Source organism: Manacus candei, unplaced genomic scaffold, assembly GCF_025592945.1.
Source record: "Manacus candei isolate 608988 ecotype Guabito, Panama unplaced genomic scaffold, ASM2559294v1 h1tg000023l, whole genome shotgun sequence".
Lineage (NCBI taxonomy): Eukaryota > Metazoa > Chordata > Aves > Passeriformes > Pipridae > Manacus > Manacus candei.
Window position 1 is genome coordinate 15,138,861 of NW_026138071.1, and position 15,082 is coordinate 15,153,942.

General features: G+C 34.7%; 1 protein-coding gene across 3 annotated transcripts in view; it reads right to left on the reverse strand.

Moving 5' to 3' along the window:
* TTN (titin) overlaps positions 1-15,082 on the reverse strand; it is a 241,215-nt gene that overhangs the window by 119,210 nt on the left and 106,923 nt on the right. For 2 of the 3 annotated variants that reach the window (XM_051787288.1, XM_051787287.1), the window contains 3 exons: positions 4,036-4,116; positions 2,543-2,629; positions 2,105-2,227 (listed from right to left, as the gene is read on the reverse strand). In XM_051787288.1, coding sequence (XP_051643248.1) covers positions 2,105-2,227; positions 2,543-2,629; positions 4,036-4,116 — 291 coding nt within the window. Of the gene's footprint in view, positions 1-90; positions 1,354-2,104; positions 2,228-2,542; positions 2,630-4,035; positions 4,117-5,269; positions 5,567-5,766; positions 5,848-6,342; positions 6,424-7,394; positions 7,467-7,677; positions 7,762-8,462; positions 8,547-9,190; positions 9,272-9,722; positions 9,807-10,726; positions 10,802-11,411; positions 11,751-11,961; positions 12,046-12,272; positions 12,357-12,569; positions 12,648-13,000; positions 13,085-13,297; positions 13,403-14,374; positions 14,459-14,671; positions 14,762-14,965; positions 15,047-15,082 lie in introns of all 3 variants that reach the window. The other variant, XM_051787289.1, reaches the window with a different exon arrangement.

Below are 15,082 nucleotides of genomic sequence, written 5' to 3' on the forward strand. Positions count from 1 at the left end.
ATTAGTTATGTTTATTAAGCTTTAAAATGAGCAGTGAAACATAACACACTCAAGAGAAGGAAAAGAGATCCTATGCATAAGAAGAGGTACCTTTAGTCTGTGCAGCTGCTCGCTTTTTAGGTATAGCAATATGCTCTTGCTTTTCGGGCAACTTGGCTGGTGGTGGTTCCTCCGGTGCCAAAACAAGGTCTGGTTCTTTGGATGCCACTTCAGGCTTTGGTTTTTGAAGTGGTGTAGAAGATTCTAGTTTTTGGGGTGCTAAAACTGTTTCTGGTTCCTCAGGCAGTATGACAGGTTCTGGCTCGCAGGGTGCCACAACAGGCTTTGATTTTCTGGACACTGCAAAAGGCTTTGGTTTTTGGAAATCTGCAGCAAAGTCTGTTTCCTCAGCTGCTACAAGCTCTGTTTTTTGGGTCAGCACAAAATGTTTTGTTTTAGGGGGCACCAAACCAGGCTTTGATTTTTTGGATGATTCAACTATCTCTGACTCCTCAGACACCACTGTGAGCTTAGGTTCCTTGGGGGCTATAAGTGGTTCTGGTTTCTGGGATTCCAGAACTGGCTTTGGTTTTGAGGGCATCACACCATGTTTTAACTTTTGAGGTGGCACATCATGCTTGGGTTCCTCAGATACCACAACAAACTCTTGTTTCTCAAGCACTACAACATGTTGTGGTTCTTGGTGTTCCAAAACAGGCTTCTGTTTTGGAGGCATCACACCATGTTTTAGTTTTTGGGGCTCTGCATCAGGTTTGGGTTCCTCAGATATCACAACAAACTCTTGTTTCTCTACAACATGTTCTTGTTTCATTACAACTTGTTTCACTACATGTTCTGGTTTTTCGTGTTCCAAAACAGGCTTCTGTTTTGGGGGCATCACACCATGTTTTAACTTTTGGGGTGGCACATCAAGCTTGGGTTCCTCAGATACCACAATAAACTCTTGTTTCTCAAGCACTACAACATGTTCTCGTTCTTGGTGTTCCAAAACAGGCTTCTGTTTTGGGGGCATCACACCATGTTTTAGTTTCCGGTGCTCTGCATCAGGCTTGGGTTCCTCAGATACCACAGCAAATTCTTGTTTCTCAAGCACAACAGCATGCTCTGGTTTTTGGGATGCCACAACAGGTTCTAGTTTTTGGGTTGTCAAAACAGTCTCGGGCTCCTCAGATGTCAGAAAACGGTCTAGTTTTTCAGTTGCCACTACAACCTTTTGCTTTCGGGCCACTTTAGCCACTTGCGGTTCTTGCAGTTCCACCTCTTGAGGCTTTGCTTTTGGGGGTCCTGCAATGGACTTTGGTTTTCGGGAAACTGGAACAGGTACTTCCTTTTCTGGGAAAGTTGTCTTGGCCACTTTATGTACATAAAAGATATTAGTTCTAAATTTAACAATGGCACTGACAATCATGCCAAAATTAAGTCAATCATAAAACACAAAAACACAATTGTAATGAAAATATTAAAAACATTTCAGGTACTGATCATTTATGTTGCCCTTTTTAATGATGAATATATGACATTTTGGCTTTTTTCTCTTTTCTCTCGAGTGTACACACACACTCCCCCCTCACAAAATTCATGCCCCCATATGGACGTACACACATGCACTCATAGTATAACTTAAACAGTAAGTAAAATCCATGATAATTTCAAGCAGAAAAGACAGGACAAAAGATATTAATAGCATTGCAGGGAATTAGCTGAAGATGCTTTTAAGAAATATCAGTGATGGCATCTAGTTTTTCTTGACGGAGCTTCTGGAATTTCAATCATATTGATATTTTCTGCCCTCAGCTACTAGAATGGGTATTTTCTTTTCTTCTATTATAACTTTGAAGATATTAGCTGTGGTTGTTTTCATGAACCCAAGCAGGTAGAATAATAAGAATAATCAAAAATTGTAAGAAGAAATATAAAATACAGACAATTCAGACACGCAAGATTTGCCCCTGTTTTTCAATAACAACCATGTATGTCTGTTTCACACACACATGCAGGTGGATAGAACAAGTATAATGTAGAATCTCAGAAGGCCTGGGTAATTATAATATTAAAGAAAAGAGGAAAAACATTGCTTTTGTTATTTGTTAGTGTTGAAATTTACCTTCCTTTGGTAGAGGTTCTGGTTCTTCAGGTGCAGCCTCTGGTTCTGGCTCAACCACAGGTTCTGGTATTTTAGGCACAGGTATTTTCTTTTCTGGAACAACTTTCCTCGGCACCTCTGGTTCTTTAAAGACATTTGTTTGTTTTAGCGTTAGGAGTTTGAAGAATAGGAATTAAAAAGGCAACAATAGGCACAAGACGAAAAATAACACACCATCATATAAACCCCCAACCGGATAAATAGCCTGGGTTTTTTTTTCGTACTGCTATTTGCACACCATTGTCGCTTACTGGGAGCTATTCACAAGTGAAGAAGACAACACAATCTGTAACACTTACAAATATTAGAGCATAAAAAAAGCAGATAACACAAACTTAAGGGTAGTGTTTAAAGAAACATTAAAGATTGTGTGCAATCTCATCACTATTGAACATGTACCTTTAGTAGGTGGTGGAGGTTCTGGTTTTTTAGGAACTTCAATGTGTATTTTTTCTTCTGAAACCACTTTCTTGGGCACCTCAGGCACTTTAAAAAAATTATTAATTTTATTTTTATGCATTTCAAAGATATGTCTGTACTGTTCAGACACTAAGAAAACGTAAATCTCGGGGACATGAAAAGCATCAGTGGTTTTGTGTGTGAACATGTAATTTACCTTTGCCTACAGAAAATTCTCTCTGCTGCCTCACTGAGGTACAGATACAAAAACTACAATTCAAACAACAAAAATATTTTATAATACATTTATAGTAAAAGTAAATTACCACTATGTTGAAATAGTACCCTAGACAATTAAGGGGTTTTCTTGTGTGCAGCAGCTACTTTTAGTCAGTGGAAGTTCTGGTTTCTTTGATACTCTAACTGAAGCCTTTTCTGGGACCACTTTCTTTAGTATCTCAGGCACATGAAGAATATCAATAACTTTATACTATGAGAATTTCATAAACAACATTAAAGCATAACAGCAGATCACTATCAGTGAAAGCACAACTACAAAGAACAATTTTTATTACACAACACATTCATTCACTTGACAAAACTTTGACAACAGAAGAAAATGCTAAGAGAGGTCTTAAATACTGTGTTCTATATTGTTAAAACAATAAAAGAGTGATTTTTTTGATTCTGTTACTTTTGTCATAATGTCAAGTATCTTTAGCTGGTGTAACTTCTGGCTTTTTAGGTACAGCAACTTTGATTTTTTGTTCTACAACTACTTCCTTGGGTCCTTCACGCCCTTTCGGGAAGAGATTACTTTCAGTTATTATATGGAATTTTACAGTTACATTCAAAACTTTTCAGTAGAATTGCAAATGTTTTTAATAGACCCTTTGATTTGACATATTTATTGCCTTAGGGTTATTTTATGCCCTTGTATAATCTGAGGAAACACCTCAAAGTCTTCTGGAGTGTTATCTTTTACACTAGATTAATTTTCTGTTTTATTCAACCATTTCCTGAATCTCCATTTCCCTTAGACTGACGTTGTCCATTTTGTATTCCTTGTCACATTCTTCTGTATGTGATGGCTTCATGATATCAATTTTTCATCTATGCATGGAGGGTTTTCTCCTCTATTAGACATCTGTATCACTATCCTATACTCTCTTTTGGGGCTAATTTTTCATTATCTGTCAGGAGTATTTCACATCACAGAGACCCTCTTTTCTCCTCTTCTCTTAAGATTTCTCCTGTTGTTCTCAAGTGTCAGTCTCATCTCTGCCCAGCCACATCAGTATTTCTAACATACTGGTACACTGACTGCAGCTTCGAATCAGAAAAAAAGAATTTTCAAAACAGTAACATTCATAGAACTGTGGGCACAGAAAATAAAAGTAACAGGAAAACACAAACAAACAATCAAATAACTAATCTGCACAATCAAGGTTCTTTTCCTCTTCCAAATTTTAGTTTTCTGTAGTGCAACATACCTTTGGCTGGTGGTGGTTCTGGTTTTCTAGGGACAGCAGTGGCTACTTTCTCTTCTGGAATTTTCTTGGGCACCTCTGGCACTTTAAGGAAAACAGCATTCATTTTTTTAATATTTAAAGCATTTAAAATTATTAAGAGGAAAGAGTATCACAAGAACCACATCAGAAAGAAAATAAACAAAAGATATAAAAAGAGATACGACATGCAACAATGTTGTATACTATTACATAATACTAGGATTTTTATAAATTAGTTTTACTATAAACACTAATGCCCAAGAGAAATCTCCTCAGAAAGTTACCATTATTGACATATAAGATTTAGATAGTGTTACTCTTGGTTTTTTAGGCACAGCAACATCTATTAATTTCTTAGGTACCTAGACACTTTAAAGAAATAATTGTAGTTTTAAAAATTACAAAGATAAAACATCCAATACAGAGAAATAAGACAAAACAGATATATAAGGGTGCTTTGACAACAGTTACAAATTCTGAAAAGTGTTCATGGTTCTATCTGGCAAAGAACAAGTCTGAACTGACTTTTTGTCATGCAGTGGGGACGTGCCACACAAACAGAACTTTTTTTCAGACAGAACTTTTGGAATACCTGAATGAATTGTAACAACTGGTTTCTGTGCCAATTCTATTTCACAATTAAATCCATTGACCCCTAAGTTTCACATGAGCAGTGTGAAACAGGAAGTACACATACTTCTTGCTTGAGTACTGATAGAATTTCTGAGGTTGTTCACAGTATCCACAAAGTGAAAATGTTTGTTCTGTAAATCTCACTGCATGTTAACTCAGTCAGAGTTTTCCTTTCTTCTAGCCCCTTTTTGTCTAGCTTCTGATACAATTTCTAGGTTATTTTTGGCTACAAGAAATAGATAAACTCAACTAATTTTTAATGTTTTGACAACAACAATACAAGGGACAGATGAAACTCATAGAGAAAGGAGTTTGGCAGATAGAGCTTCTGGTTTTTTAGGCAGAAGGACAGGTTTTTCTTCAGTAATAGTTTTCTTAGGCAATTCACACACTCAGAAGGTATTTACTGATTTTAATTTTATGAATTAGACACAAGTTAAGAAACAGACACAGGGACACACACAACATAAATGCCACAAATCTGACACAAGTGGACCATGATCTATTAAATTGGAAACTGTGTAAGAAGCAGTAAAGATGTTTATCAGCAAAAGACCTCAGTTCTACTAGGCTCTCAGAGTACCTTTAGACGGTGGAGATGCTGGTCTTTTAGGCACAGGAGTAGGTTCTGGTTTTTTAAGCACAGGAGTAGGCTCTGGTTTTTTAGGCACAGGAGTAGGTTCTGGTTTTTTAAGCACAGGAGTAGATTCTGGTTTTTTAAGCACAGGAGTAGGTTCTGGTTTTTTAGGCACAGGAGTAGGCTCTGGTTTTTTAGGCACAGGAGGAGGCTCTGGTTCTTTAGACACAGGAGTAGGTTCTGGTTTTTTAGGCACAGCAATAGGCACTTCTTCTGGACGAGCTTTCTTAATGACCGTGGGTACTTTAAAGATATTAGTTCATTTTAAGGATAGAAAGATAAATCATAAAAAATCTCAAGTTTTTTGTATAAGTAGGGTACTAAAAGAATGAATACAAATACTAATTACTTTGAACAAGAACTAAACTATGAACATGAATAATTTAATTTTCCTGGAGTTCATGACTTAGTAAATTGCAGGAAGAGATGATGAAGATATATACCTCTAGGTGCTGGAGCCTCCTCTTTTCGTTGAACAGTAGAAATTTCTTCTTCTATGTGCATCTCCTCATACACTTCATGTACTTAAAAGATATTAGTTTAAACACTTAAATTAACTTAGAATATATTCAGAAAACTATACAGTGTATAAGATAAAGAACAAATATAAACAAATGTTCAAGTTCCTCTTAAGGTACACAGGTCTATTTTATAACCACCAGCAAAATGAGGATGCTTTCAAATAAGGAATGAAAAAAAATCTCTTATTCTATCCTGATATGACTTCTGCAGCTTTACAAGAGAAAGATGTGTGGTATGTCCTAAACTCAGCTACTACCTTGAGTGCAAGAGGCCTTGTCTATCTAAGCTCTGTCACTTTTTATTTTTATTTTTTTTTCCTTTGGGCTGATCTCAAGTAGCAGCTAATTTTCCCCTTGAGAACAATTAATTTTATACTGTGGTAAGTAAGCTGTTAAGTAAACCTTAGTTCATGATAAGTAGAATGCTCTCAAAACAATTAAAAATTTATGTATGAAAACATTTTTTATCCTTCAAATCCCACTCAAAATTTCTTGTACCTGTAAAGTGTGAAGGTTCTTCTTTATGTGGAGCAGGAGTTATTTTCTCTTTGTGGACAGGTTTCTTTGGTACTTCAGGAACTTAAAAATATTGGTTTATTTTAGAAATTTGCACTATGAAATAAGTAATACAGTTTCGTAAAACAACAAAAAAGTTCTACTAGAAAAATACAAAAAATACACCCTATAAAGCTGTGAATACAACTCAACAACTTCGCCTTCTGGAGTTCATTGTTTTTCTTACTCCTAGCACTTCCAGGTCTGAATATGCTCTTCTCTGAAAAGATAGTAGGATTTTTTATGCTTGGGTTTCTTATTAGTTTGTTTGTTTTTCCTGGGTTTTTTTAATGGATTTTTGTTGTGGGGTTTTTTTGTTTGTTTGATAGGGTTTTCTGTTGGCTTTGTTTGTTTGTTTGGGTTTTTGTTTGGTTTGGTTTGGGGTTTTTTTTAGGTATTTTGGCATCTAAAGGAGTTTATTTTTTGAAATTTCAAAATTACCCATAAAAGCAAGGCAAAACTCCAGTGCAATTAACTAATTATGCTTCCAACATCTGTTGAGTTCTTTAGTGCTGGACTTCTACTACAAAAATTATGTTGCTATGAAAAACCTTTTGTGGCTCTGTATTTTGTCCCAATTTAAAGTATTACCTTAATCTTGACTTTCCTAAAGTCCCTGATATGACTGCAAAGAGTCCTTCTGCAAACAAGCTTCTGCCACAATGTTTTAGATTTTTTTCTAATATATTGTCAAAGTATTTTAGGAAAAAAAATGAGACATGAAGTAAAAAAAATATAAGGCTAATCCCTGGCTCTACTAATGAGTCTCCTGTCTACTAAATTTCCTTGTCTAATTTAGTCTTTCTAAATTTTAAATTCTTGGAGCAGAATGTATCAGTCTGTTTGAGCAGCTGCTAACAAAAGACAGATATGGTAACTATAAGGTGTCTATGACACCTTGTTTTGTTGTTTAAGAAAAACAAGCAAGTTGGGTTTCTCACTTAGTACCTCACTTTTAAAAGAGGTTAGAGAAAATCCATTTGGAGGACTTGTACCTTTAGCTGGAGGAGTTTCTTCTGTAGGTACAGCAGCAGGTATTTTCTTAAGTGGGACAGTTTTCTTTGTCACTGCAGATATTTCAAAGATATTACATTTTTTAAAGAACATCATAATATACAAAGTGTAAGTAACAAAGAAGCAATGACAGACACATGGTGTCTAAGGAAACACGAGAATGAACACATTTAATAGCAGATTAGCACACAGATGGAATGATGAAGATGAATAACTAATTTGTAGGGAATGTGTTGCTTTACATAGCTTGAAAAGTTGGTGTACCTTTAGCTGCTGGAGCTTCTGGTTCAGTAGGAACAATAAAAGAGACTTTTTCTTCTGTTGGAACTTCTCCATAAACTTCAGGTTCTTTAAAGATATTAGTTTATTTTACATATTTTAGTATTAATTACAAGACAAGAGTAGAAAGACAACTTGTAATGCAAAAATGCAGACATGTATATGGACAAGGAGCTGTTTGAACATAAGTCATTCAAATATCTCAGTTCAGCCTAATCCTTTACTAATGCCTGCTAGAAGTGACCACTCCCAATCAACACAAGTATATACAAATGTTTAATTTTAGTTTCTAGTTACTTAGTTTCATGTATTAGATAAAGTTTGTAACTGAATTTCATATGTTCTCATTTGGAGTTAACTATCTCTATCCCAGCTCAAAAATTAGTTGTTGCTTAGGATGGCTCTTAAACCATTGTCTACTTAAGTTCATTTCTTTGCTCCAGTGTGATTAAAGTGTTTCCTGGATCAGCAACTTAGTTTCTCTCTTATTTACATTTATTTCTCTTATTATCACAGGAGAAAAGTTTAGCATTTTTAGAATGCTAAACTCCATTTTTACATTCAGTTTAACATTTTAAATTTTAAATTTTTAAAATGCTGAACTACATCTAAATTTGGGGAGAGAGTTGTTTTAAGAGTCATGGATATAAGTTACTTCTAAATATTTTTAAAAATTAATTGAAAATATCTCATATTTCACAGAACACTGTAGGGCATGAATTGATATATTCTCTGCAATTTACTGTTTGGTAGATGTGTAATTGATGTACCTTCATAGAAAGGAGGCTCCTCTTCTCTAGGGATAATGATGGGTACTTTCTCTTCAAGGACAGCTCTCTTATGAAACTCAGAAACTTCAAAGATATTAGCTTTCTTTTAGTAACCTCAGAATAATTTGTTGTTTTTAACATCCCAAACAGAAATAAACCCAGAAAACTAAGTCCCTTTGAGATCTCGAATACCATACCTTTTTGAGAATGAAATACAACACAGTTCTAGAATTGTCTTGATGGAACAATGAATTATGTGAAGAATTTATAGTTTCTGCTCTCAAAGAGCACAATCCATTTGCTTTCCTCACTGAATTGTCATGCTTTTCCTTTGGATAGGCGTAACAGCTTTAATGTCTTAAACTTACTGGCTCTTGCCCTATTACTTCAGCAATTTCATGACTCATATATTGGTTTCAAACCCCCAGTTTAAACTAAATTCACAACTATATATTAAAAATATAAAAGCATTGAAGGTTTACATAGTGGTAATGTAACTAGAGATACCTCCTCAGCGTGTTTTCATTCATAATCCAATGATTTACTGTCTAGCACAGGTCTGAAATATTTGCCTCAGAGTTTACAGTATATCACTGAGAGCTGAATTTCCACTTGAGACTGGGTACTCTTGCAACAGTGTAAAGGACACAACAATCATTTTAAAAGATGTTAGCTAGGAAAAATGGCACAAATATTTCCATAAGATCTCATATCAAAGCCTCCTTTACCTTTCTTTGGTGGAACTTCTATTTCAGGTGTACGTGTAGGTTTCTTTTCTTCAGGGACAGTTCTTTTGAGAACATCTGGTCCTTTAAGATATAATTTACTTTTAGGGCTTTCAAAGTTATTTGGAAGAAGTTAGAAAGAAGAAGAGCAAATCTAACAAGGAAGATTCTTGAAACACCAAAGAATTAAATACTTACTGAAAGAACGTCTATGTTAATTTTGAAGATTAGACAAAAGAATAATGTTTAAAAATATATATTCTTGAAAGATTCCTTTTCAGAAGAAATAAAAATATTCTTTCTTTCTGAACTACTTTCATGGGCAGCTTAATGACAAAACACTCATTTTTTAAAGTGACTCTCACATGTTTTCAACAAATTACTTGAAACAAACAGGCAAAAAATATTCAGTTACAAACAGATGAAAAAACCACTGTGGAGACATAAAACACATGCAGGTTTCTCAACAAATAATGAGGACAAAAGACTGAAATTAGAGTTCATATACCATGAAGACAACGCAGAGGAAGTATACCTTTAGCTGGTGGAGTCGTCTCCTTTTTAGGAACAGCAGGTGGCACTTTTTCTTTTGGAACAGGTTTCTTTGGCACTGCTGGCACTTTAAAGACATTGGTGTTTTTTTAAGAATGTTTGCAGTATGAGTATTATGCAAGAATAGAAGTTAAAAAAAAGCAAGCAATGCAAAGACTCAGAAATCTTAGCAAAACACAAATATATATATATAATACATATATACATGTACATAATACAAAATAGGCCACTTGTCTGGACCAGTTTGCTTGGATTCACATAGCTAGAGTTTTGGTATTCAGTGAAAGAAAAACACTGCTGTTGTTGGGTAAATTTTTGACTAGGATAAGCCTTAACAATTAGTTTCATGAACTATCAGCTCTAAATAATGACAACTGGGGAAACAGTAAGGTTTTAATTTCCTGTCAACTAGGTTCAAGCCTTTCTGTAAAAACAAACAAACAAGCAAGCAAACCCACTTTTGCCCACTGATTTAATTCTGAGAATTCATATGAGAAACAACTGTAGAACTTATCATGAAATGAATTCTGGCAAAACGAGTGCTATGAACAGAAAATTACAAAATTCTGGACTAGTACAGTAACTGTACTAGCATCCACTGACAGTTGCTATTCATGACACTTAGGTTTTGTAAAGCCTGTTACAGAGAACACCTACTAAGATTGCATACATCCCAGCACATCATTAGGTTAAAGAAAGTTCTAGTTTTTTAGGATTCTGCAGGAAACCAGGGTTTCAATGATTAGCTATAAAATGTCACATATTGTAAGGACAAAAATTAAATTTTGCCTCCAGGAAGTAAATTTGTCTGTTTTGGTTTGTTAAAGAAATACTTTTTTTTTTTAGTAACTTCACTTCTTTGACTGTACTGTTAAGGACAGTTAAGGATCTTGCAGTCAAATCAGAATAGGCAAATTACTGGATTTGGGGATTCAGAGACTCAGGCAGAAGACTTGTGTTTTCAAATGTATCGAATAGTTGAGGTACCTTTGGCTGGAGGAGCTTCTCTTTTAGGAACAGGTACTTTTTCTTCTGGCAGAGGTCTTTTGGGCAACTCAGGCACTTTAAAAAATATTTCATTGTGGATTGTAAATTATTTATGAGGAATTACAACAGATATAAACACAGCAAACTAGGCAATCACTCATCTCATAATTTATGCAGAAAAAAAGCAAGTGATAATCTCAGAATTCTTGAACAAAACAAAGGAGTATCAGCCTACATCTTTTGGTACATTGCAGATGCACTTTCTGTTTGACATGAGGACTCATAATTTAAATGGTGGAAAGGAAAGTTTTACATGAGTTCCAATATCTCTGTAACTCAAAGGAGCTAAACTGGGCAAAAGAATCAAATATCAATGCAAAAAAAATATTTAATTCATGTTGAAGCTGAATTACATCAGAAAATTATAAATTTCTCTGCCTGTGTCATATCTACACTAACTCGTTCTTGGGCAGTCAGGTGGGGAACCCTCCCATTTCACTCTGAAGGGAAGAATTCCTTAGGAAGGAGTAGGATAGAAACAATCTTTGAATTGATTTATCATTACCAGCAACAGACAAACATAGGACTACAAACAAGGTAAAATAAAAATAAACACCCATAAGAGGCTTAAGCAGTAACTGGAAACAACACACTATAAGAACAAAGAAATCATGACTTGATTTACCTACAGCTGGTTGGATTTCGTAAGCCTCCTCATATACCTCCTCATATTTCTCATAGATCTCTTCTTTCTCCTTAAACTCGTACTTTCCATAGATATCTTTTTCCTCGGCCTCCTCTGCATATTCCTGTTCCTGAATCTCCCTGTATCCCTCAGGTTCTTCAGGTTCCTCATATGCCTCAATTTCTTCAGCTTCCTGAATCCGCTCAAACTCTTCAATGCTTTCATATGTCTCATACTTCTCATACTCTTCATATGCATATTCATACTTCTCCATTGCAGGTGCAGGAGCAGGAGCAGTGACTTTTTCTTTCCGGACAAGTTTCTTGGATACTTTGGGCACTTTAGAAACAGTATTATTGTTACCATCTGACTTTTTTTTTTTTTTACAGTTAGTCAAGATAATTCACAAAGAACAGAAAATGTACACAATAACCACAAGTATAAGTTAAATTATAAAACCATTCTTCTGAAACAATATATATATTATAAAAGATTTTAGAATGAGGAGGAAAAACAAATCTTTGAGAGAAGTAAGAAGAAATATCTGTACCTTTAGTTGGTGTTGGTTCTTTGGGTTTGGGCACAACAGCTGGTACTTTCTCTTCTGCAACAGCTCTTTTACGCACCTCCATGACTTTAAAGATACAGATTTTGTTTAGGAATTTAAAAAAAACAAACCACCTTAGAGCAGTATACGTACAAAAGCACAAGAAACAGAGGTTTACGGTTCTACAATGCGAACATTGAAAATGAAGAGTTTTAACATAAATTCAAGCAGAAATCTCGTACAACAGAGACAAAAGTTAGAAGAAGGTCAAGAGCATTTTTAGCATAAATATTAATTATAAAGACTACATATACCTTTTGCAGCTGGAACCTCCACTTTTTCAGGGGGAGCAACAAGCACCTTCTCTTCAGGTGTAACCTTCTTAGTCACCTTGGGTACTTTAAAGATAGGACCTAACTTCAGTATGCTTTTGCATAATTTATAAATAGACACCAAGCCAGAAGCTTAGAACAGAGACTCACAAACAAACAAACAAACAATATAGTGACAAATGTAATACAAGACAGAGATACTAAAATGTCCCTTGCTAAACTCAACTTGTATGAAGAATATTATCAGTTAACGATAACAGCATGTACAAACTGCAATACCTTTGGCTGATGGAGCTGGCACCTTTTTAGGAACAGGTTCTTTTACTTCAGGAATGGGTTTCTTAGGCATCTCAGGCACTTTAAAGACATTTTATTTTAAGAATGTCATCCACCAGTAGTATGAGAAAGAGAACACAAAACATATACAAACAGACATAAGGACATAACAACTGATCTGCAGAATATATTTTTAAAAGATGATACAGAAATTAAAGCAAAAGACACTTTACATCCATAGGCATACTTCTTGAAGATGTAAAATCATTTTAGAGAGGTTTTTTTTAGCTAGGAATTTGACAGGCACTTTGAGACATCAATACAGAAAGGCAGCACAGACACAAAACTAACATAAATAACAAACAAAATAAACTAGATGGAGACTCTGAATGAAAATAGCAACACATTGTTTTCCTAAGTATTAATTTATGTACCTTTTGCTGGAGGACGCTCCAGTTTCTCAGGAGTGGGTACAGGAATTTTTTCTTTTGGGACAGGTTTCTTAGGAATCTCTGGTTCTTTAAAGATATTATTTTGCAAACACATTTTAAAATTGCTTTCAGAGCAGTAAAAGCATGAAAAACATGAAACAAGGTAAAAACATGAAACAAGACGACAAGCTCCCCCAAAAAGATTCTTAAGATTTATGTAAGGCTTAGAACAAGAAATAAAGAGGAATACCAATGAACACAAAAGATGTCACGAGTAATTTGCAAGAAAAGATCATGTACCTTTTGCTGGTACAGTTTCTTCTGGAATAGTTTCCTCTCCTTCTTCCTCAGGAACAAAAATGGGAATCTTTTCTTCAGACACAACTTTCTTTGCCACCTCAGGCACTTTAAAGATATTATTTTAAGAACTTTACTTTCACAACATCACAAAGAAAAATTCATAACATAAAACTCAGGGACAGCAATTTTAACATAACAACAGTAATAAAACAGTAAAAAAATAGGGGAAACTCTATTAGGTAATTTTTGCTCCCTGGCAGCAGCAATGTGCAATTTGGCTACAAGGATTATATGAGGAATAGCTATTTTGCCCAATTTTTAATTCCACAGTGTTGTTGTAAACAGAAAATATTATCAAAATATGCTACAAAACAGAGGTTAAGGAAGATTATTAGCATCTAGGTTTTTTTTTTTACATAAAAACCTTCCAGTGTCTGCTTTCCTAAAAAACTCCACTGCTCAGGTAGAATTTGCTTGGCCTTTGCAATAGTCTGCCTCCTCCTTGAATTTCACATTTAGGGTATATAATCTGGTTATTTCTATAGTCAGTTTTGAATTGATTTTATTTTTGTATAAGTTTAGCTAAAAAACTTGAGAATTTAGCATACTCTCAAGGTAAACATAAGAGTTATCTCCCAGAATTGAAGAATTTCCAGGTAAAAATAACATTTTATTTCAGATAGTACTTTTCTGTTTCAACAAAATTTAAATTATTTAGAAAATTAGTTAAATTAATTTTAAAATTAGTTAAAATTAATTAATTTAAACTAAAATTAATTTAAAAATTAGTTCTGAATTATAACATCACACTGAATTATTTAATTCACAGTGATCATTTAAAAGGGAAAAAAAAGCAAGTCATTCAAGGCTTGATTCTCAGCCTGCTGAAACCAATAAAAAAATAGACAATCAAGTTATGTCTGAGCCCTAGCACTGCTCACTACAGGGAAGCAGCAGAGTGCTAGAATCAAGGATTTGACTTTACGTGACTATAAATTGAATTTTAAAATTAGATTCCACTGAAATATGAAAATAAGAGGGAGAGGAATTATCTGCATACAACATGATGTGATATACCTTTAGACGGTGGAATTTTCTTTACTTTAGGAAGTGCAACAGGTACTTTTTCTTCTAGGACAGCTCTCTTGGGCACCTCTGGCACTTTAAAGATATTGTTTTGATAAGAAATTTTTAATTGCTTTTAGAACATCAAAACTACAGAAACCACAGAACAAAGGCACACAGACCAAGAAGAATAAGAAAACTCCCTTCAGAAGGTTAATTAAGATTCACACCAAGCTTAACAATGAATGGAGATGAAGATCTTAATGAATTGAACAAAGCTCTCATAATCTTCAGGAAGGAATGGTGTACCTCTTGCTGGTATCTCTGGAACATTTTCCTCTTCCTCTTCTTCTTCAGGAGCAAAAGCATGTACCTCTTCACTGGGAGGTCTTGGTATTTCTGGCACGTTAAAGATAGTGTTTAATTGTAGAAAACTTGGACACAACATCAGAAAATGAGAGACAACTTACACAGAAGCTAAAGAGTATGAATTAGCAAGAACATTTGTCACAAACTGCTATAATATTTCAATTACATTCTAATAACAAACATAAAGAAACAACAAGAAGCATCGTCTACATGTTCAGTTATAAGAATCAATACCTTTGGCTGGTGGAGGTTCTGGCTTTTTACGTACAGGGACAGGTACTGTCTTTTCTGGAACTTTCTTGGGCACTTCAGGCACTTAAAAGACATTTTTGTTTAAGGAATTAATTTTCA